Source organism: Antechinus flavipes, chromosome 5, assembly GCF_016432865.1.
Source record: "Antechinus flavipes isolate AdamAnt ecotype Samford, QLD, Australia chromosome 5, AdamAnt_v2, whole genome shotgun sequence".
Taxonomy (NCBI): Eukaryota; Metazoa; Chordata; class Mammalia; order Dasyuromorphia; family Dasyuridae; genus Antechinus; species Antechinus flavipes.
This window is the reverse complement of record NC_067402.1, coordinates 128717273-128741698: the sequence shown is the minus strand read 5'-3', so window position 1 is coordinate 128741698 and position 24426 is coordinate 128717273. Positions and strand designations below refer to the sequence as shown.

The 24426-nt window shown below is 36.3% G+C and overlaps 1 protein-coding gene across 1 annotated transcript in view; it reads right to left on the bottom strand.

The window, feature by feature from the left end:
• The window catches only part of CTTNBP2 (cortactin binding protein 2), a 184619-nt gene extending 165100 nt beyond the window's left edge, over window positions 1-19519 (bottom strand). The window contains exon 1 of the mRNA XM_051962300.1: window positions 19345-19519. Within this exon, the coding sequence (XP_051818260.1) occupies window positions 19345-19425 (81 nt within the window). The 5' untranslated portion in view covers window positions 19426-19519. The remainder of the gene's footprint in view (window positions 1-19344) is intronic.
• Between the last annotated feature and the right edge of the window lie 4907 nt (window positions 19520-24426).

Sequence of the window (24426 nt, the reverse complement as noted above, 5' to 3'; positions counted from 1 at the left end):
TCCCAAAAGGGAAAAATGCCTTATCTGGTATCACAAATTCAATATTTATGGAAATTCACACTTAAACTCAGACCTTCATGATAGTAAGCTTTCCATCCACTATGTCACACTGATTCATTTACTTTTGTAAAAACAGAATTGCCAGATTAATAAAATTTTGAGGTTATAAAAAAGAGAAATAGGTTGAACTCTGTTTTTACTGTTAGCATTAAATCTGGGAGTTTTCTTCTTAAACTTTATTTTTCAAATTATACATTCTTCCTCAAGAAAAAAATATTAAAACATTCAGAAAAGAACAAAGAAAAATTCTAATAAAAATGAAATTTTCTGTATCTTAGGATGCTAAGAAAGGCTGCTTAAATTCATTTTTCCCTGTCTTCTCAAAAGAATCTTCTCTATATAGGAAAAGGCATAAGAAACAAATTATCATTTAATGTTGTCTATAATCTAGAGGAAAAAAATCATACATTTCCATTTCTCCCCACCTTAAAAAAACAAAAACAAACCAAAAAATTCTCTGTTTGATGCTGTCATCTTCCTTAACTATCATTTTATCTTGTTTCCCTTCACTGGAGAGCTAGCAAAAGCTATTAAGGCTTCTCAACTCTTTGCAATCTGGCTCCTCATCTTATTGCTCATTAAACTACTCTCCACATTACCAATGATCTATTAATTATAAGAGTTCACAGCATCTTATGCAATTCTCTTTCATCTTGCTTTTTTGGAGGGTTTTTTTTTTTTTTTGTATACTGAAATGTTGGTTGCTTTACAATCAAAGTCCTTTTAAAAAGTGCTTACTTTTTTCACAGTGCTTATTCTTTTGAACTTCTCTTGGTCTTGGAACATGTGACACCTCTGATTATCCTTTTCCTTCCAGAGTTTTTATGACATGGCTCTCTCCCTGTTGTCCTATCTATCTGTCTGCTTCTTATTCCCCTTTTCTTGACCATCCCTATACTACATTCCCCTATACTCCGAGTACCTTCAGGACTCAGTCCTGGACCCCTTTCTCTCCTCTCTAGAAGCACTCATTAACTACCATGTTTTTAATGATTGTCTCTATAAAGATATTCCCATCTATTGAAATCTCCAACTGAATGTCTTCTAAAAAGTCCCAAACTCACGCTTGATAAATATCTGAAAAGCACTGGACTTTGATTAAGGAAAATCTGTGTTCAAATCCTGTCTCTCACTATTTGCTGTAAAACTGTAGGGCAAGTCACTTAACCATCTGAACCTCAGATTACTCATCCCTAAAATGAGTGAGTTGGAATCAATGGCCTTAGAGATCCCTTTCAATTCTAAGCCTAGGATTATATGATCTATTCCCTTCTTGCCATTTGTACCACCACCATCCTAGGTCAGATACTCCCCAACTCCCCATTCTGCTAGACTACTACAATAGTCTCTTAATGGCTCTCAGCTTCCAGTCAGTGACCTTCCCAATTCATCCTACACCCAGTTGCCAAATAGATATTTCTTAAAGCATGGGTCTGACCGTGTCATTCCCCTGCTCAAGAAAATCCAGAGGCTCCTTCTTTGTATTTGTTAACAAATTAACAAACTACTTTGTCTTTTAAAGTCCTTTACAATCTGCCTCCAGCTGATTTTTCCAGGATATTCTCTCTCTTTCCAGGATGCTCTCTCTCTTTCAAGGATGCTATGATCTAGCCATATTGGACAATTTGCTGTTCTCCATTCACTTTGTTTCATCTTCCATCTCTAGCCCTTTGAACAGGCTGTCTCACATATCTGAAATGTATTCTCTCCTCACTTCTAATTTATAGGATCTCTAGCTTCTATCAAAATTATAGCCTAGAAGCAAGCCTCTTTCCTTAAATGCATCTTCTTTGAGTCCCTTCAGCTACTAACACAACTAGCAATTTCTACATGTTTCTTCCCATGAATTAAATACTTTATTTTAAGAGCAGAGACCGTTTAATTTTTGTTTTGTTACCCTAACATGCAGCATATTTTATGGCATATAGATTCTTAATCTTAATTGTATTTGCTGGTTTTAACTAAAACAATGTTTACTAAATCATTCAAAATGATATTGATCAGCAGAATCAACATAACCATTTATTTGATGACATATTCATTAGAAAAGAAAATAATATTCAAATACCTAATAACAATGAATGCAATGCCCAATTGTGATTTAGGCAGGCTTATGGCAAAGCATGGCTTTCACTTCTTGACAAAGAGGTGGTAGATTATATGGGCAGAATGAAGCAACATTTTTCAGTCACAGTCAAGGTATTGATTTGTTTTGCTAGATTGTATTTATTTGTTACTGGGGAGATGTGAGAGGAGGGAGCTAAGGGGCAATTATTAGAAAGTGATAGTGATGTTAGAAAGTGGGTAGAGAGAGAGATTTAGTAAAACATTAATGGTAATCTCAGTGGAAAGTTTTTAAAAAGTAAGCTTTATAGATGGTGCTTGCTTCTCTCACTTCCTTTCAATTAAAAAAAAAAATACTTCTCAATTCTACAGAGGCCTGAAAAGCACTCACACATTTCAGCTCTATACTCTGTTTCCTGGCCTGTGACATCTATGAAGAAAAATTCTCAAGAGAGCAGGGTGAGGAAGGGAGGAAGCTTTTTATTTTATCACCTAGTTGTAAAGTCTATATGTAAAGTAAAAGTATTCTGGAGGCTGGCCTCTGGAGAAGAAGCAGGGGACATAATGCACCCATACAGCACAGCACTTATATACAAAAGTACATCTTAAGAAAAGCCAGCCCATTAAATCTAGAGAAACCACTTAGTATAGTTCTGTTTTCAATCTCTCAGGATCACTAGTGAAGGAAAAAAATAACCTCTGTTTTGTCTTTCTCTGGGTGGTCACATATCAAATGTAGATTGACAAAAAACATTACCAAGTTAAATGCCTCCTAATTGTCATGGCCAAATTTCCACACCAAACTCCAGGTTTGCTAAGTGTGCCAGAAGATGAAATGGTAATAGCCAATTGCTATTGCCATCAGAGAATGAGAGGATCATAGGTCTCCATGACCTGAAAAAAACATATAATAATCTTTTCATTTTACCTCTTCCCAAATGAAAATCTAGGGAAACTAAATTGTCAAAGTCCTTCTAACATTTCCCTTTTCCTCAACACACACACACACACACACACACACACACACACACACCACTTCAATATACTGACCACAATAAAAGATAGAAACTTGCTTTTTCCATTGAGCTAAGAGAAGGGGCTATTATTTTATATGTAATTTAGACCAAAGCTTCTTAAACTGTGGGTCATGACCTCATATGAGGTTATGTAACTGAATGTGAGTCACAAAATATCAAAATATTGATCAATTATGAAAAACATTGCAGATACTCTGTGTCCTGTAGTATCATATATTTTGCCAAGATTTAATTTAGTATAAACAAATAAACAAAAGTAAACAAGTTAAAAAAAATAAACAAAATGGAAAATATGTATTTGCATTTTTGTATTTGTATATACAAATTTGCTTTCCTCTTTAATAAATGGCAAAATTATATGTATACCAAAGAATTATTTTAAAATAAATTTCTTTAGGATTTATTATCAGTAAATGTTTGATTTGTATATCTATTTTGTATACCTATATATCTGGTGCCATGTAAAATTTTCTCCGGAGAAAAAGAGTTGGGAGTGGAAAAAGTTAAAGAAGTCCTGGTTTAGAGTATCAAGTTTAATTAACTTTGCTTCAGCTTCTTTTAAAGACTTGAATTAATTATTTCCAAAGCTTCCATAAACAAAATGCTTCATCTGACCAATATACTTGTTTCTCATATTCTCTGTTCTAGCTGAACTAGCCTACTAGCTGCTCTATATACAAGATATTAAACATTCCCTCTTCCATGTCCTTCCACAAGTGATCTATCACATCTGGAATATAATCCCTCTCCACATTAGTTTCACAGAATCTTTGACTTCTAGGGGTACCCAAAGCCTTTCCTGATCTCCCTAATTATCTACATTCTCTTTTTTGCTTTACTAGTTTATTTGTTATATTTCATAGAAAAATATAAATCTTTGCACCCTCAACACTTAGCACCATGCCTTACACCGAATGGGCACTTAATAAATGTCTGTTGAATTAAGGAGTGACAAAATAGTATAATGTAGTACAAGAATTCTGATTTGTGTTGGAGATCAAGGTATCTGACCTGTATATCATTTCATTACTTGATCAAGAGTAATAAATATACCTCTCTATCTAGTTTTCTATCAATAAAACAAAACATTAATAGAATCTTGGTATAATAAATCTTGATATATCACAGATTCACACAGATTATAAGTCCAATGCCTATGAACAAGAGATATTACATATATTTCAAGAATAAAAACTACTGTAATCCTTATTCTTTCAAGAATATGTTTGTACTAGAATAAAGTATATTATATTAAACAAGATATACGATTTTTAAACTCTTTATTCCCATAGGAATGTTTTCAGCATTAAAAAGCATATAAGAAAATAACGAAAGATTCCAGGGTATTCTACAAATAAATTCAAGGTTTTTTGACCAAATTGAAAAGAAACAGAATGATCATTTATATGGCACCTCCAAAACAGATACTGTTAAGTACTTTCACAAACATTAGCTCATTTGATCCTGACAATAACCTTGTGAGAGGGCTACTATTATTATTCCCATTTTATAGTTGAGAAAATGGAGACATAGAGAGGTTAATTGATGTGCCCAGAGTCACACAGTGAGAAAAATATCTGAAGCCAAATTTCACTCCACATCTTCCTGATTCTAGCCTCAACACTCTAACCCCTATACCACAAATTATGTGCAAATTATGAACAATAAATACAACTTGAATTTTTTTTCTTGGATGTGGGTTTTATCAATATAGACAGTCAATGGTAAGAAAATATTCTCTATCAATCACTTAACAAGCATTATTAAGAACCTTATATTTTATCCAGAGAGAGAACATGTATATAAGATAGTTAAATATGAAATAAATATAACAAATAATTGGGGGGGAGGATGAAAGAGAAAGGAAAAGAGAGACTACCAAGATTGCTTGAGAGGGGATCAAGAAAGACTGTGTATAGGAAATGGCACTGCAATTGAATTTTGAAAGAAACTATGGATTTTAAAGATAGATGTGAAGATATTCTAGGCAGGAGATTAGACCATGCTAATGGGCTAATGGACATAGAAAAATGTTTTTGAAGAGAAACAAGAATGCTAGACTGTAGAGAATAAGAAGAATATAATGTACAATACAGAAAGGTAGGTGGGAGCCAGGTTTTGAGGTGTTTACATTTGGTCCTAAAGGAAGCAGGGAGCCACTGAAGTTTACTGCGTAGGGGAATAATATAGTTTTAGGAAAATCCTAGTGACCTAGGTCACTTTGGAAGGTCTGCTGGGGAAAGGATCTGAGACAAGAAAGTTCAATGAGGAGACTACTGCAATAGCCAGGTGCAAGGCAGTGAGGTCCTAAAACAGAACTATGATCATGAGGAAAGATATGAAAAGCTGTGGCGGTAAAACTGACAAGACAGACTGTATCTTAGATACTGACCAACCGTTAATCCCAAAAGGGAAAAATGCCTTATCTGGTATCACAAATTCAATATTTATGGAAATTCACACTTAAACTCAGACCTTCATGATAGTAAGCTTTCCATCCACTATGTCACACTGATTCATTTACTTTTGTAAAAACAGAATTGCCAGATTAATAAAATTTTGAGGTTATAAAAAAGAGAAATAGGTTGAACTCTGTTTTTAATGTTAGCATTAAATCTGGGAGTTTTCTTCTTAAACTTTATTTTTCAAATTATACATTCTTCCTCAAGAAAAAAATATTAAAACATTCAGAAAAGAACAAAGAAAAATTCTAATAAAAATGAAATTTTCTGTATCTTAGGATGCTAAGAAAGGCTGCTTAAATTCATTTTTCCCTGTCTTCTCAAAAGAATCTTCTCTATATAGGAAAAGACATAAGAAACAAATTATCATTTAATGTTGTCTATAATCTAGAGGGAAAAAAATCATACGTTTCCATTTCTCCCCACCTTAAAAAAACAAAAACAAACCAAAAAATTCTCTGTTTGATGCTGTCATCTTCCTTAACTATCATTTTATCTTGTTTCCCTTCACTGGAGAGCTAGCAAAAGCTATTAAGGCTTCTCAACTCTTTGCAATCTGGCTCCTCATCTTATTGCTCATTAAACTACTCTCTACATTACCAATGATCTATTAATTATAAGAGTTCACAGCATCTTATGCAATTCTCTTTCATCTTGCTTTTTTGGAGGGTTTTTTTTTTTTGTATACTGAAATGTTGGTTGCTTTACAATCAAAGTCCTTTTAAAAAGTGCTTACTTTTTTCACAGTGCTTATTCTTTTGAACTTCTCTTGGTCTTGGAACATGTGACACCTCTGATTATCCTTTTCCTTCCAGAGTTTTTATGACATGGCTCTCTCCCTGTTGTCCTATCTATCTGTCTGCTTCTTATTCCCCTTTCCTTGACCATCCCTATGCTACATTCCCCTATACTCCGAGTTCCTTCAGGACTCAGTCCTGGACCCCTTTCTCTCCTCTCTAGAAGCACTCATTAACTACCATGTTTTTAATGATCGTCTCTATAAAGATATTCCCATCTATTGAAATCTCCAACTGAATGTCTTCTAAAAAGTCCCAAACTCACGCTTGATAAATATCTGAAAAGCACTGGACTTTGATTAAGGAAAATCTGTGTTCAAATCCTGTCTCTCACTACTTGCTGTAAAACTGTAGGGCAAGTCACTTAACCATCTGAACCTCAGATTACTCATCCCTAAAATGAGTGAGTTGGAATCAATGGCCTTAGAGATCCCTTTCAATTCTAAGCCTAGGATTATATGATCTATTCCCTTCTTGCCATTTGTACCACCACCATCCTAGGTCAGATACTCCCCAACTCCCCATTCTGCTGGACTACTACAATAGTCTCTTAATGGCTCTCAGCTTCCAGTCAGTGACCTTCCCAATTCATCCTACACCCAGTTGTCAAATAGATATTTCTTAAAGCATGGGTCTGACCGTGTCATTCCCCTGCTCAAGAAAATCCAGAGGCTCCTTCTTTGTATTTGTTAACAAATTAACAAACTACTTTGTCTTTTAAAGTCCTTTACAATCTGCCTCCAGCTGATTTTTCCAGGATATTCTCTCTCTTTCCAGGATGCTCTCTCTCTTTCAAGGATGCTATGATCTAGCCATATTGGACAATTTGCTGTTCTCCATTCACTTTGTTTCATCTTCCATCTCTAGCCCTTTGAACAGGCTGTCTCACATATCTGAAATGTATTCTCTCCTCACTTCTAATTTATAGGATCTCTAGCTTTATAGCCTAGAAGCAAGCCTCTTTCCTTAAATGCATCTTCTTTGAGTCCCTTTAGCTACTAACACAACTAGCAATTTCTACATGTTTCTTCCCATGAATTAAATACTTTATTTTAAGAGCAGAGACCGTTTAATTTTTGTTTTGTTACCCTAACATGCAGCATATTTTATGGCATATAGATTCTTAATCTTAATTGTATTTGCTGGTTTTAACTAAAACAATGTTTACTAAATCATTCAAAATGATATTGATCAGCAGAATCAACATAACCATTTATTTGATGACATATTCATTATAAAAGAAAATAATATTCAAATACCTAATAACAACGAATGCAATGCCCAATTGTGATTTAGGCAGGCTTATGGCAAAGCATGGCTTTCACTTCTTGACAAAGAGGTGGTAGATTATATGGGCAGAATGAAGCAACATTTTTCAGTCACAGTCAAGGTATTGATTTGTTTTGCTAGATTGTATTTATTTGTTACTGGGGAGATGTGAGAGGAGGGAGCTAAGGGGCAATTATTAGAAAGTAATAGTGATGTTAGAAAGTTGGTAGAGAGAGAGATTTAGTAAAACATTAATGGTAATCTCAGTGGAAAGTTTTTAAAAAGTAAGCTTTATAGATGGTGCTTGCTTCTCTCACTTCCTTTCAATTAAAAAAAAAATACTTCTCAATTCTACAGAGGCCTGAAAAGCACTCACATATTTCAGCTCTATACTCTGTTTCCTGGCCTGTGACATCTATGAAGAAAAATTCTCAAGAGAGCAGGGTGAGGAAGGGAGGAAGCTTTTTATTTTATCACCTAGTTGTAAAGTCTATATGTAAAGTAAAAGTATTCTGGAGGTTGGCCTCTGGAGAAGAAGCAGGGGACATAATGCACCCATACAGCACAGCACTTATATACAAAAGTACATCTTAAGAAAAGGCAGCCCATTAAATCTAGAGAAACCACTTAGTATAGTTCTGTTTTCAATCTCTCAGGATCACTAGTGAAGGAAAAAAATAACCTCTGTTTTGTCTTTCTCTGGGTGGTCACATATCAAATGTAGATTGACAAAAAACATTACCAAGTTAAATGCCTCCTAATTGCCATGGCCAAATTTCCACACCAAACTCCAGGTTTGCTAAGTGTGCCAGAAGATGAAATGGTAATAGCCAATTGCTATTGCCATCAGAGAATGAGAGGATCATAGGTCTCCATGACCTGAAAAAAACACATAATAATCCTTTCATTTTACCTCTTCCCAAATGAAAATCTAGGGAAACTAAATTGTCAAAGTCCTTCTAACATTTCCCTTTTCCTCAACACACACACACACACACACACACACACACACACACACCACTTTCCAATATTCTTACACTATATACCCCACCCCACACACTCTTCAACTCACTGGCAAAAGCCCCTTGCTATTGCATGAGCAAAACATTTCATTTCCCTTTCTGGCTTTCAAATCTCAGTTTAAATCCCAACTTTTCCAGGAAGACTTTCCTTAAATCTCCTAATTCTAGTGCCTTTCCTCTGTTGATTATTTCCTATTATCCTGCTTCTAGCTTCTTTATAAATAGTTCTTTGAATTGAATGTTGTCTCCCTCATCACAAAGTGAACTCCCAGAGGAAGAGACTGTCTTTTTGCCTTTCTCTATATCCTCAGAACTTCGAAGATATGACAGACTGGGATAGTCTAATAATGTTTTAAAATGTTTAATAAATGTGTCCAAGGTTATAATGACAATGAGTTTCAGAGGTAGGATCCGAAGCCAGGTATAGTGACTGAAAAGTCAGGGATCTTCCCCCTAAACTACAACTTCCTCTTTGCTTTGAGAAGGATCCTGTTAGAGATGGCAGGGCAAGACTGAAGTCAGTCAGTTGAAAGATCAACTTGTCCTAAAGTTAAGTCATGAGGCAGTAAAGTAAAGCAATCACCTCTTAGATCTACTCCTAGGCGGTATAGAAACCATGAAGCCCAGTTATACTTTGAAGCAAAGAATGGCCTGCATCTTTCTACATACTGCAATAATGAATTTCCCCAATAATCAATTTGGAACCCAGTTTGTTTTTGAAAATTAATACAGAAAAATTCATATTGTAGTAGAAAGGACAATGGAACAGGAGTTAGGAAATATAGGTTCTAGTACCAGGCCTGCCATTGGCTACTTGGGTAATTTTGGGTATGTCCCATTCACTTTTAAGTCTAAATTCATCTGTAAAATAAGAAAGGGTTGAGCTAGATCAACCAATTTTTTTCTCCACATGATCTGAAATTCAAGTGGGTAGCCTGCATCCTTTTAAAAATTGCGAACAATGACACACAGCCTGTTAGCTGTTTGAAAATATGGATTCTTCCCTCCCTCCTTTCCCTTTCTCCCCAGCGATACAAAAGCAATACACAAGAGAATTTGAGAGGCAGCTGACCTCTAGAACATTTCCTTGGGGCTAATGTCCCAGATAGACCAGTAGATTGCAGGTTACATAATTATCTGTGCCTAAACTGTTATTCTAAAAGGCCTACAAAATTCATTTAAGTCACTTTCTACAGAATCATCTTTTTATCTTAGCATGCCATTCTTTGGTAACATTTACTATTCTTAAGTAAAAAAGTATGGGATAGTGGAACACCAGATTTGAAGTCAGAAGACCTAGATGTGAATCCTGATTCTGTCACTTCCAACTTATGTGACCTTAGGCAAATGCTTTCATCTTTCAATGGCACAATTTTGTCATCTTATAAAATAGGAATGACCATGAAGGTTTCTTCTTAAAGCTTTATAATTCCACAATCTGTGAGTGTATGGCACTAATAATTATTGTAATATTTGGAAACTGCCCACATTGTTTTCTTCTGGATGATTCAATATTTTCATTTAAGGATATGTGGTTTTGCAGCAACTGGGAAGAAGTGGTAGAGAAAATAGAAGAAAGCAATAATGAGTCTTTTGAAATTTATGGGCAAAGATCAAATTTTGAATACTTTGAATAAAGAGAAATATTAATATCCTAAAATTCATCTTTTCAGCCAGAAATTAAGCACACATTTTCTCTAAGTCACAAAATTTGCACTGTATTGAACTACAATGCTGGCGTGCTCTTGTAGAATTAATTTTTCAAGAAAAAGGGAGGGGGAGGCTGCATAGAATATTTATTTCTAAAATGCTGGATCCTTTCAAGTCATTTTCAAACCACACAATCCTTCTTCATATCAACACTGCTTCATTGGTAAATACCTCTGTCGTCTCTTTTTTAAGCTTAACAAACTGGGGCACAAGGAGACTATAAATGACTTCGTTAATGATACATAGTAAAGTAAGGTCATCAAGTGCTGCATTAGAATCTGGGTCTTTAGGGTTTACAGATTATTACTTAGTTCATTGAAAACTAGGTTAATGCTTCCTTCATATGAGGTAAGGTGTAATTTGTCTATTTGCTTTGATAGAAAGCAAGAAGTCATACCGACGGTTCTCTAGCAATCAGAGAGAAAAGCCATGACAGTCTTGATATACTGCAAAAGCATATCTGTAGTTTCATGAATCATTCTTAGAAGTAACCAAGTGGCCAACCTCTATTACTATAAATTGATAAAAACTGTACATTGGTTAGGAGTTATTAGAATGAACATAAGTTCACGGCTTTAAGTATCATTAAAGTTAAAATTAATGCATCTGAACATTTCAAGTTTACCCATTTTAGCTCTTCTCTGATTTTAGAAACTCCCTTCTCTGATAAAGTACGTAACCACACACACACACACACACACACACACACACACACGAATTCCATACACACATAAACATACACAATTTGTACTTATATTTAAGAGAGCTACTTAGCAGCACATTGTATATAATCATGAAGCAATAAAATTGACTACAAAAGAGAAAACAATCAGAACCTGCTACTGGGTATAATTAAATTTGACTAAGAAAAAAATTAAAATGAAGATCAGAGAATAAGCAAATAATGGAGGCAGTCTCAGATACAGAACCAAGATTACTTACTTCTTTCTCTATAAGTTTGTCACTCTTAGAAAAGGGCATTTCAGATAGTACAAAGTAATATTTCCTATTTCTATTTTGTGTCTTTTAATGTTAGAAAAACCTTGTGGAAGATCTTTGTTTAAAATAACCTGCATAAGCCAGCAGTCAGTTGAAATAAATGTTTTTTAAGAAGCTCAAAATACATTTGTAAATATTCTATCCAAGTTCCAGCTCGAAATGGCAAATCCCAACAATGATCTTCAAAAGAGTAATCTGAGACACAGAAAGATTAGATGCACTTTCAGCTGGATTTCAGACCTTCTAAAGAAATTCTGTTGTTTAAATACATTAAAATTTCAAAACAAGGGTAACTCAGGAAACAAACATCTAATCCCCACAGTAATATTAACTCAGCTATATTGCATTTGCTGGACATAACATTTTAATTGGCACTTTGCCTACTGAATGGATTCAAATATTTAATATATTCAATGAGAGCAAATAAAAAGAATTAAAAGATTACAGATTGAAAATCACATGGTATTAAGATAGTCCTTGATTTTTGTGGTATGGTTCTTACTAATATCAACAGTTAGATCACAATCACATTTATGACAACAGAATGACAACTGACACCCTTGTTTTACTTATGTTTCCAGTGTGTAAAACATAGTAGACACTTAATGAATATTCCTTGATTGATAAACTGCTTATTTTCTTTTCATTGTGCTACCTACTTCTTAGTGTACAATCTTCAGCAATACCAAAGTTTTCTTCTTTCTGCTGTTGTTCGTATTTCCAAAAAGAACAAACCAATACTGGAAATTTAATGATATAGCAGCCTTGCTTACGGTATTCAAAGAAAGCCAGCCTCTGTACCAGTACTTATGATAAGAAACAGAGAAAGACATGAAGGATCAAATTCTTTTTTGAGTGCATTTAATTATTGAATTTTGCCTGACTATGCACTAGAACATAGGATCATAGACCTAGATCTGACTGAAAGGGACCTCATAAGCCACCTAGTAGTCCAATCTTCTTCATTTTACAGTAGAGACAAAAAGGTTAAGTGATCTCTATAAGGTCACACAGGTAGTAAGCATCAGAGAGATCATTTGAACCCAGGTCTTCTGAATTCATAGTCAAATTTTTCTACTGGACCATAATGTTTCCTCAATGATTCGGTTTTTTCTTCTTCTTGTTGTTATCTGCATTTTTCCCAACTCTCATTACCTCATTGACAACCATAATCCATCAAAAGTCCTCCTGGGACTGAAAGGAGAGTATGCAATTGGGAGTCAATGGGTGAAAAGGAAAAATCATTATTCCCACATATCAATCCTATTCTTAATGAAAGAATAAAAAAAATTTTTTTAAAGAAGTCACATAAAGGAAATGAAAAAGGAGGCAGAAAGCAAACAAAAATTAGCCAACTAAAAAGGGAAGGGAAGTTAGACACAGAAGTTAGACGTGAAAAAAGGACAAGTTTTAAATTGTGTTAAGAGAATCACCTCCAGGGGTCCTCAAACTTTTAAAATAGAGGGCCAGTTCACTGTCCCTCAGACTGTTAGAGGGCTGGACTTTAAGAAAAACAAAAACTTTGTTTTGTGGGCTTTTAAATAAAGAAACTTCATAGTCCTGGATAAGGGAGATAATCGCCCTCAGCTGCCGCATCTGGCCCACAGGCATAGTTTGAGGACCCCTGACTAAGGAAAAAGCAGTAATGACTTTCATTGAATTAGCTAGAACAATCCATGGCCAAGCATTCATTAACTCTCTAGTTGATATTTCTCTTAATCTGAACATATGCATAAATAGACAAAGTTAAATTAAGAAACTTCAATAGCAATGCATATTCCTTATTTTTTTCCCTAAACTTCTCCATTTGCAATAGTAGAAGTCAGGTGAATTGTACTAATTCATCCAATACTCATACATTATATCCTTGTGTACATATAAGTGTGTACTTTTCAAATGGCTGATAAGGATTCATGACTGTGAACCACATGCACGGTGGGAAATGAACTGGGCTCTACCAGAACTAAATCTAAGTTTCCATAATACCGTATCTATACAGCTTTATAAATATATAACCGAACCTATGCTTTCATTGCTATAAGAAGAATTTCTTTAACCAATGCAGATCGGTGTCTTCCTGCAATTTATAGTACAAGAGTTGTCTAGGGGCATTGAGAGATTAAATGACATGTCCGAGATGGTATGTACAATAGGCAGCATAAAATGGGGGAAAAAAAATCCTAGAAACCACTGCAGCTAGAAAACACTTGGATTCCAGTGCTTTTCAAAGTGACATACTGTCCCATCTCCATGGCATTTTAGGATAATAACTAAACTAGAAAGAGATCCTGCTGGGCAGCATGCTGACTTAGAAAACCACAAATTAATATTATCTATGTTGTTTTGAACTTTCATTTACTTTGTTAAACATTTCCCAATCACATTTTAATCTAGTTTAGCTCCACTTAGAATGTTGGAGTAGTTTCTGGTCAGTAGGCTAAAAGTTTGATATTTCTGGTTTAAGATACAAGAGTACCATTTAACAAAACAGCAACAAATAATATAGGGGAAAATAATATGAGAAGGGAGAGATAAATAGCAATTTTATTATTATCATCATCATCATCAGAGGAAAAGGTGATTGAAGAGATATTGGTAATGCTGACAAATAAGCCTAATCCTTTCTGATATCTATAAAATCTTTATGAGAACCTTCTATGTAGAGGGTCACAGACAATGGGGGAACTCTGGGTAAGGAATAAGACCCTTCATCTCAGAGGTAACCTGCTGACAATGTCTGATTCAGCTCCCCATTTCCCCTAAAGGCTCTTTACCTTCCTGAGAAGTCAGGGGGTGGTGATAACCTGCATTGTGATTGAAGCAGAGTGATACTAGATGGCAATCTGCATACAATAGCAAGTTGTTCATGTGGACCCACATACTCAGTATATGCATGCCCAGTGTTGTTTTGGTTACATAAAGGTATTAGGGTATATAAAGATTTAAGAACAAGGAATAAATGGACTCCATATTTTCACCATCCTCAGGAGTCCCACCTCATCACTTCTCCACTAAAATGGTATATTTTAATCTCCCTGGGGTGGGAGCTCTAGAAAGCACAGTACATTTTGTCACTCCAAATTGGAGGCTCTAGAAAGCAGTACACAATATTTTAATCACCCTGGCGTGGGGGCTTTAGAAAGCATGGTACATTTTATCACCCCAATTTGGGGGCTCTAGAAAGCAGGACACACTTCTATGTCTATATAGAGGATAATCTTGTTAAAAATATGAGAAGGAAAGATATGGGCTTTTGCAGATAATTCTATATAGCAGACCACCTTTCCCATCATTAACAAGATTAACAGGAACAGAGTATACAAAAAGTATTTATTATCTTCTGATTACAAAAAGCATTTGATTTGGCAGGGCAAAATATTGCCTTATGGGATCTATTTCAATAAATGTTCTTTATGCATATTTTAAAATAATACAAGAAGCCTTGAAAGTTACAATTGCAGTGATAATTTTGTTCAGTGATACTTTGATTATCAATGATAAACAGGTCAAAGAAAGGAATACTCTATACATCTGTATACTCAACAAAGTTTACACTATTGTCATGGAGGACATCCTGCAAAGGATCCAAATAAAGCAGATATGGGAGGGTGAGGGCAAAAATCACACAGGATTAAGAAAGCATTGATAAGCTATATTTCTACCCATGGAGAGACATGAAGGCACTAAGGTATGCATAAAGATACTTATGTAATTAAATTTTCCCACTGGACTGAAGCTCTGTTGTTTAAACTCTTCAGAGTATCATAGATTAAGAGCAGTAAAGACCATTTTAGCTGATCCAGTCTAGTTCAACAACTATATTTCATAAAGATACTGTCCCCAAAATATTAAGTGACTAAATTCACACAACTAACAAGTATCAGAGGTAAGATTTAAACCCATATATTCTCTGACTCAACTCCTCAAAAATCCAGTCTTCATTCCATTGCACCAAGCTGCCTACCTGCTGCCACTCTGCTATACAGTAAAGATTACAGAGTGAGAAAACAATTTTAATCTATATTCAAGTTATACAAGGTGAGAATATTTACAACATCCCAGATTATCCATTAATTGTGTTGATTTTGATCAAATCAGACACTTAGAATCTCATGACTATGTCAACTGAGCATTTCTCCTTTTCTCTAAGATATATTGTTCCAGGTTACATGCATTTTCACTATTTCCCATGCCTGACAGGCTCTCTTCCATCTCTACCTCCTGGCTTCCAAGTCCTGACAAAAAAACCATTTTTTTCGAGGAAGCCTGCATGCTTCTCTTAATTTTAGTGCCTTTCCTTGCTGATTAATTCCAATTAATCCTGTATGCATCTTGTTTGTACATAGTTGTTTGTATGAACAACTTGAGAGCAGGGACTGCCTTTTGTCATTCTTGATATTCCCAGCTTTTCATACAGTGCCTGGTATATTTGTAGGCACTAAAAAAATGTTTATTGTCTGTAAAGAAATAATGCATCCTGCAGAGCACTTTTCAAATTTCAAAATGTTAATGAATGTCAACTATGATTATTAAGGAGAAAATTATTAAACCTTTTTTTAAAAATGCTAAAAATCATGTCTTTCCTATCTTTGTGCAAAAATGTAAGTTGGTAGTTTTCAATCCAGTAAATTTTTGTTTCCCCCCCTTTGACAAAGAAGGTAAAGCAAGATACCTATCATATACAAGCTATATGGTTCCGTTTTTGCAGTGTTTTGAAAGAAAATGGCTTAGCAATAATTTTTATTTCGGTTAAGACAGATCTTTTCATTTCTGGCTCTACCCCAAAACTCACCTGCAAGACAGCAGGAAAATTTATAAAATGTGACAGCTATTTTTTGATTAATACCATCATTGCAGGTGTAAGTCATTCAGTGATATTTAGCACTTTTTAACAAAATCATTGCCTAAGTTTTCCCTTGGTGCAATCTCTATGACAACGAAGGATATACACTAAATCTTCTGCACACATAACCAAATCCTGCATTTGGTCCAGGAACAACCAGAATGATGTCTATCTCCCCCCCTACTCAAATTCTTTGATGACAATATATAAAGCATTTTTTCCAGTCTATCCTATATGTTGAGTTATTTCTCCAGTGGAATGATAATATGTATTCCCAGAGTCACAGTATTTGGCTAAGGAATTGAAAACATTACTGGACTCCTGAAATGGTTGACAGCACTTGATAATTGATATGATAACACCAATGGTACTGGCTGTCTTAATTGTTACCATCCCTTTCATTCCTGGTTATGCTTTTAGGATTTAAATAGCTAAACAAAACTTTCACAACCTGAATTAAAAACACTCCCCTGGAAATCATATTAAGCTGAAAAACTATAAATTTAACTTGTTTCCAGGCAACCATCCAAATAAATCAACTTTCAGGGGGAAAAAAAAACAACAAAAAACACACCAGCTTTCAAAAAAATAACTTACTTTGCTTTTAAGGATCGTTTAAATCTTCATTAGAAAAAAAAATACCTAATTTGAAGTAAATTTTTTTTAAAAAAGACAGAAAAGACTTACTTTCCAAAATATTCAAAATTTAAAACATAGCAGGAAGGACTCAATCAGCCAAGAATATGTAGGAGTGTGAAAATATCTCTTGCTTTTAAACAGTGGGTGATAAAAATCGCATTTGTGTGAAAATATCACCTCTCCATTTCCCCTGACTTTAATATAAAATTAGCCTTCGGGGCATCAATAAACTGACAATGGAGAGTGGCTGACATAATGAAGAAATAAACCTTTTTTTTTTTTTTTAATAAAACATTTTTTTAAAGGAAAAAGCTGTGGAAGCTATCCAAAAAAAAAAAAAAAAAAAAAAAAAAAAAAAAAAAGAGGGGTTATTTAAAAGATAAATTACAAAATGTTCTAAAGGAATATCTGGAAATAGCAGGTTAAGATTTTCTCTGATCCAGTCTCAGGATTAAACCTCAAATTAATTGCATGCACACACATACAATTTGATTCCTAGGATTTTGAATTACTAAACCACAAGAAAGAGAACTAACATCAACATCACAAAAATCAATCTACCCATCCCCACTTGGATTTATGGCCTAAACAAAAATATAAATTAGAATTCACAAATGAAGTGTTTATGTTTTATTTTACTTTCAGTAGGTGATTAAAGTCCTGAGGGTCAAAACAAAGAAACCCATTTTAAATAAGCAATGAGACCTACAAAGTAATTTTTTTTTCTTTTGAGAAAAAAAAAAATCTTACCTTCACTACCTCACCTTATCCATCATTACACCAGGAAGATTCCTGATCATTTTCAGTAACACATAATTGCTTTCTAGCTTAATAGCAGTCTCTATTGTGTTTCACATGGGACTACTGGGTTTCTACATCATAAATTGGACACGTTCATTTGCCATCTTAATGCCTTTTTAAAAATTTCCTATGTTAATAAAGGGATTCTTCTAAAAATCTCTTAAGACCAAAATTTAGCAATTTCCTAAGTCCTACTCCTTCCCCCAAATTCTCACTTCTGTTGCACATTTCTTTTCAGTCCTTGTTACTTGCAAGCACGCACAACCTCTCTGGTCCCCACTACCCCACTCCTTTCTTCTTTCCCACTAGATTAATGGCAAGGTTCTAAGGGAATGAAACAACATTAAGCAGACTGGCTAGGGAAAGTTGAAAAAAAATTAGCTTCTTACTCTTGCCCCTGCTCCTTGTTTCTGACTGAAATGTAAGTTCAGAAGAGTTGACAAATTTTTATTTCCTTCATTTCATCAGAAGCTCACACTGGAAATAACTAAAATAACAGGGGAGCCAAGGGCAGACAGGGAAAGCTGTCCTCATTTTTTTTCCCCCAACTGACTCCATGCTGCTCTAAACAGCTAGGCTGTTTCCTCAAATATTGAAAACATTTTCCACCTATTACGTGGAGTTTAAGCTCTATTCAACAGCAGGGGCTAGCTAGTCACCTGCTCCGTTTCCACCCACAAGGTAAAAAGATACAGGCGGGGGAGAAGAGGGGTAAGTATCAGGGAGCAGAAAGGAAAAACAAACAAACAAAAAACCGGAGGTGATTTGCTGTCAAAAACTCGTCCAGAAGTGGGCTTTCTCTGTTTCCCTCCCCCACCGCAAGCTTCTGTCAGCATAACCCTAAAAGGGAGGGTGGTGGTGGTGGAGATAGGATAGTTGGAAGGGGTGGGTGAGAAGCTTCAAGGAGTCACAGTAAATCCTAATGCCCGGTCACCGGCAGCCCCAAGCCCAAACCACCCGAGGATTTCCGAAGTGACTTTCCCTAGAGGCATCTCCAAGCATCTTCAAACACACAATAGGCATCGGCACACCTGTCCGATACCTAACCCCGCTTCCCTATCCCTTTTCTCAAAGATTTCTTAGATCCCTGGCCAGGTGATAGGGATCCACCTCTAAGGCTAGCCTGTACATACATACATACACACACACACACACACACACACACACACACACACACACACAAACGCGCGCAGCAGAGATGCAAACAATAGGGGGTCAAGTTCGCTGGGAAATACACACCACAATTCACCCTCGACCAAACGTGCAGGGGTAGGGGGAGTGGAAAGGCTTGGGGAGAGGAGGAGGAAGAAGAGAAGGAGGAGAGCGTGCTAAGAGGGTGGGACCGGGGAAAGCAAGCTTAGGGAAAGGGTGCGGGCGGCTAGGGGGGCGGGCTCCCAAGAGGTGCCCCGCAGGGGAGGCTAGTGGAGGAAGGCGGGAGGAAAGGACGGGTGCCTTTCAGCAGCTGGGGAAGATCGGGAGCAACCTCCCGCCACCTCCCACCCCTCCAGTTGCAGGGGTGTGGCGTGGGGACGAAAGGTATTCCCTGGAGGGAGGAAGGTTGCAGAGCCTAGTAGATCGCGGAACCCGCCACCTTAAGCCGCACCACCTCCAGCATCGCGCCCGCCCCAGGAACTCGGTTACCGCCGCCGCTGCCGGGGCTCCCGCCGGGTCCTCCGGGTTGCGGGCGAAGTCGGGCTCGCAGCTCGCCCCGTCCGTCGCCATCTTCCTGCTCTAGCGGATCTGAATGCGAGCACCAAGCAGCAGCTCCCAGCTCAGCCCCCTCTCTCTGCACTGGAGGCGCTTAACCCCCTGCGCGCCAGAGAGCCGGACACACAGACTAGGCGAGAGGCGAGGAAGGAGTCTGGAGCGCCGCGCTCTGCACACCTCCCCAGCTCCGCACCCCCAGCCCGCAAAGCTCAGCACACTCCTCCCATCGCCTGCCCGCCCCCGCCACGCTTTAACCCGCTGCGCGCTGGAGCCCAGCCCAGCCCAGTTCGGCACCCCGGTGCCAGGGAGGGGCCCACGGGCAGGGCGCAGGCAGGCACCCCCGCTTTCTCGTGCTGCACGTCTCACTCCTTTCTGGCTCCAAGAGCCCACGCCGTCAGGCATCCCGATGGAAGGGTATCGAGGAGAATGGGTGACCTTGATCCTCAGTTTGAAAGACAACCTAAGTCTTCCCAAACCACACATCCCCACTCCTATCTCTCTGCAGTGAAACAGACTAGACATAAGTAGGGCTTTGGGGTTATGAGGCTATCTATCCCCTAGGCAAAGGGGAAATCTGAGGCACTGAACATCAACTGTTAATGTTTCACTCTTATGACGAAAAAGGTGCAGAGGTAAAACTCAGTCTCAGGTCTCCCAAATCTTAACTCCGAGCTAAGTAAAGGATATTCGCCCTCCCCTCTCCACCCCAATTGAGAATTACACAAAAGATAAAGCATTGTATTCCTCTTCAGAAATTTCCTTTTATCCCTCTGACAAAAGTCACTTGTCAATCCTCATAGCTCTCAAATGATAGTCTCGTTCCTTCCTTCTCTGTGGTCACCAATTCTAAACTAAAGATCCTAGTCTCCTATTCATAGTATCTTACATTTAAAGCTGGAAAGACTCTTGAAGAGCATCTATTCCAACCTCCTCATTCTACAGCTCAAGAACTAGGGCCCAGAAATGCAGTGACTTGCCCAAGTACACTAAAATGAAGACAAATTTGAATCATGGCCCTTAGACTTTAATCCAGAATATTTTCCATTGAATTGATCAATTGATTGAATTGGTCATTCCTCTACTCCCTATCCCACTTCATTCTTGACTGTGTCGTAGTCACTTAAATTTTAGAGACTACTTCAGAAAGTGCTCTGGCCTGAGTCAGGAGCTACATATTGCAAATTGAACTCGGGAACTAACTTGATATTAATTTGAATTTAGACAAGTACTTCCCTGGGTCAGTTTCCCCATCTGAAAAAAAAAAAAAAAAAAAAAAGATCTCTTTTCCATTTCTAACATTCCGCAGTGTATAGAGTGCTAGACTTTGTGCCCAGAACATCTGGGTCCTGGTTTTGCTATTTGACCTCTATTTTTCCCAAGTGTAAAATGAGAATAATAATACTACCTGTATTATGTAACCAGCAGTGTTGGGTGAATATGAAATGAAATAATTAGCTTTCTAAACCTTACAGTCTTATGTAAATTTTACATTTATGTGATGAGGATGAGCACTAGCCAAGGAATCCTCATATGGGGACAAGACACTAGTCTACCTCACTTCTTAATCTTTTCTTTGTGAAAATGTGATATAGTGGGAAGAGCATTAAATTTGGTGTTAGAAAATCTGGGTACAGATCTTAGTTCTATTTCTTACTAGCTGAGTAATTTTGGATAAATCACAACCTCCCTGGTCCTCAATTTCTTTATCTACAGAATTAAGAGATTGACCACTTCCTACTAACATTACCTGGAATCATATGAGGTGCTACCTTTTTAACATTCCAGTCAATCACTCACAGACATTTATGCAATGCCAACTTTGTGCCAAGCATTGTCTCTGTATTGTGATCACTAAATGAGTAGCCCTGAAAAAAGCTTGAGGAAGTTAAACTTGTAATCTGAAATAAGTCTGACAATTGGAGGGAGGGGGGGACATTTTAATGAAAATTTTCAAATATGAATTTTAAAAAGATGTTTAAAAAAAGAGGTCACTTTTTTTCCTATGTAATTCACTGAGAGTCTTGCATAATATTAGAGTTTACTTCTTTGTCCCCTCCTACACCTGATTGAGTTCATGCCCTTTCCTGCCAACTACCATGTTGTGAAAATCTATCCCTTTTTCAGGACCATATGGTACAAAACCTTCCAGAATTGCTAGATATCCTAAAAATGTGTTGAAAGCATGAAATCAAATCCAAGCATCCAAGCTGTGTTTCAGTAAAGTAGTAATGAACTAGTATTTATTGGCTCCTTAGGAAAAAATAGACTTGAAGTTCTAAGAGATCATTAGATTATAATTTCCAACCCTGGGATCTGACTAAGTGGGACCAATGTTCCTTTTTTAGACAGGTACGCATCCATATTGGGATTTCTAATTATAGGTTCTTCATACTCTAATCATTCAATTTACAAATTGGGCCCAAATCTGATACAAACCAGGACAGGGAAAGTCTCTCCTGTAGAGTCTTGAACTGGAATTGATTCATTGCCTCAGAAATGTTAACTCTTTAATTTCAACCTTCTGGAAGATACTCAAAGCAAATTTCAGGGCGAATGAGTGGTCAAATGGTCTGGGTACTTTCTTAGTGCAGAGACTGGAGCATAAATAATTCCTGATAAGGACAAGTCTTTATTTTTCTTTGAGGAATGAGCAGATACTTCTTCTTATAGCTTTTTGGATTTACCACCTCTCTTTCTCAAGGAAAAAAAAATTCTTTCTTTGAAACTGATGCCTTCCCCCAGAATCCTATTTCTCCTGACAAGATAATACAACAGTAAGAAGTAAATGTTATTTATTGAAGAACTTGGAATTAAAAGACATGAAAGAAGAATCCTCTTTCTTTTCAAGAAACATTTTCTTGCAAAACTCAGAAGTGAATTTTCTTGTATTGCTGTTGGATTACAAATCATAAAGTTAATTATCTCATGGTTGAAATGGAAAATCTTCAAAGAGGAGTTAAGAACTAGAAATAGTCTAATGTGGAAATATAGTTTCTTCAGGAAGTAGCATCTGAGGGCTTTATGCTATTATTACTGAAACTAAATATTGAGGATTCACTAGTGACTCCACTGAAAATGTTCACTGACATGAATTAGACTCATTATCCTAAAACTATTTTAAAAAATTATTGCCAAAATGATAGGTCAAGAAACCTACTTAGCATGGGTCAGAGGAGAAGAGTGGACTTCCAAATAAAGGCAATTTTACTTCTAAGATCCTATTTTAATATTGGTTAATTGACAACTTGCTTGCTCTGCTTTAACCTTCCTGTACTTGAGATTCAGGTATTTGGCAAGAATTTTGCTCTGCTCATCCAATAGCTAGACTACTATGATTTAATTCAATTACTATTAAAATGGCCAAGTCACTATAGCATCACCATTAGGACACTAACTAGTTTAAACTCTCTTCTAAGAATCAGCTTGTGTGGATCCTGAAAAGTAAACCTTTCTCAGAAAGAGATTTTTCACAAAGCACAACTTCCATTATTGGGAGGTTTCACAAAACCAAAAAACCAAAACTAACCAAAACAAAAAACCAGCTACTAGCTAGTTCTGTAAATTAAATCTTTTGAAGCTTCATTAAATACTTAAAAAGAAGACACATCCCAGCGCCAAGGAAATAATCTGTTGGCAAGTTTGGAAAGAAAGTGGGACAAAAATGGAGGGGGAGGAGAAGGCAATGAATAAGAATTAATCTTATTTTTAAATTAATTCTGTTTAAAATGGAAAGATCATGAATTCTGTTTATCACACTGAAGAACCAACTATTCTCTCTTGTATACGTATCAAAGATGACTGGTATTTCTTTTTGGATCTGTTTTTATAGTAGGATGAGTTTCTATTGAATCAGTCCTCCTTGTGATCTATGAGATGACAGGCTAGAATCAAGAATTCAGTGTGTGACAAAGGAACAGTTTTTGTTGTTGTTGTTTTCCCAAGAATTCATGACTTTGGCCTAATTGGCATTACTGTCCAACTAAATGAGCTAAACATCCCAGATAGTTCTATATGATGAAGTTATTAGGATGCCCAACATCCTGTGCAAAGATAAAGAATCTCCACTGATCTTAAAGTAGTTTTCCTCTTGCAAAAAGAAGATTGTAATCATTATGGTCTCTGCTACATTAAATTGGAGGAGGGGAAATATTATTAGTTTTACAGAGCAAACCAATTTTTATTCAGACTTTGTGTTTGTCAAAGGACAAAATTACTAATTATCCAGTCAACTCTGGCTGTATCATCAAGGCTTTACCAATAAAATCTAGAAAATACCAGATTACTGTTATTCCTCTCTAATCCCTGGCATCTGACATGGTCTAGCTCCTTTCCTTTTCTCATGAATTCCAAAAAAGAGAATCTGAGATCTAAGCTCCTTGTGTCTGTTTTATAAGTGCAAAATTCAAAGCCCTAGGAATTAAAGTACACATATATTTTATATATATATAATGTAACACAGATTTCTATTAGTTGAAAAAGTAAAGTTCCTTCTCCCACTTTTATTTTTATGACATATCCATAATTCCATAACAGTAAATTTGGTTATTCACATGTGGTTTGGATATTTGTTAAATTTTACTTAGTAAATTTGTAAGTCCTGTCTCATTTATCCTTGCTACTCAATATAGCATGGTTTGGAGAAGTCTTCCACCACAAAAATCATTTGAAATATGCATAGGGAATACAAAATACTTTTAATATTAGCTAAAGCAAAATATAATTGGAAAAATAAAACACCAGCATATAGTGCATGCTAGAATCAACTACAAATGACTTCATAATGATCTATTATTTTCACAACTGTTCCTTTCTAATAATATAGACAATTGAGAGTAGACTTGTCATCCTCTGGTCAAAATGACAGATAAGGAGAATTACAATGTTACATGTGTCCTGATACAATGATTCCAAGGTATGCCCCTTCTTTTTTTCTCTTTAAATAGACTTTTTACTGATCTCTTTTGTGCAAGACTTCCTATGTATTTGTCTCCTTCCCCCTCACTCCTAGAAAATCAT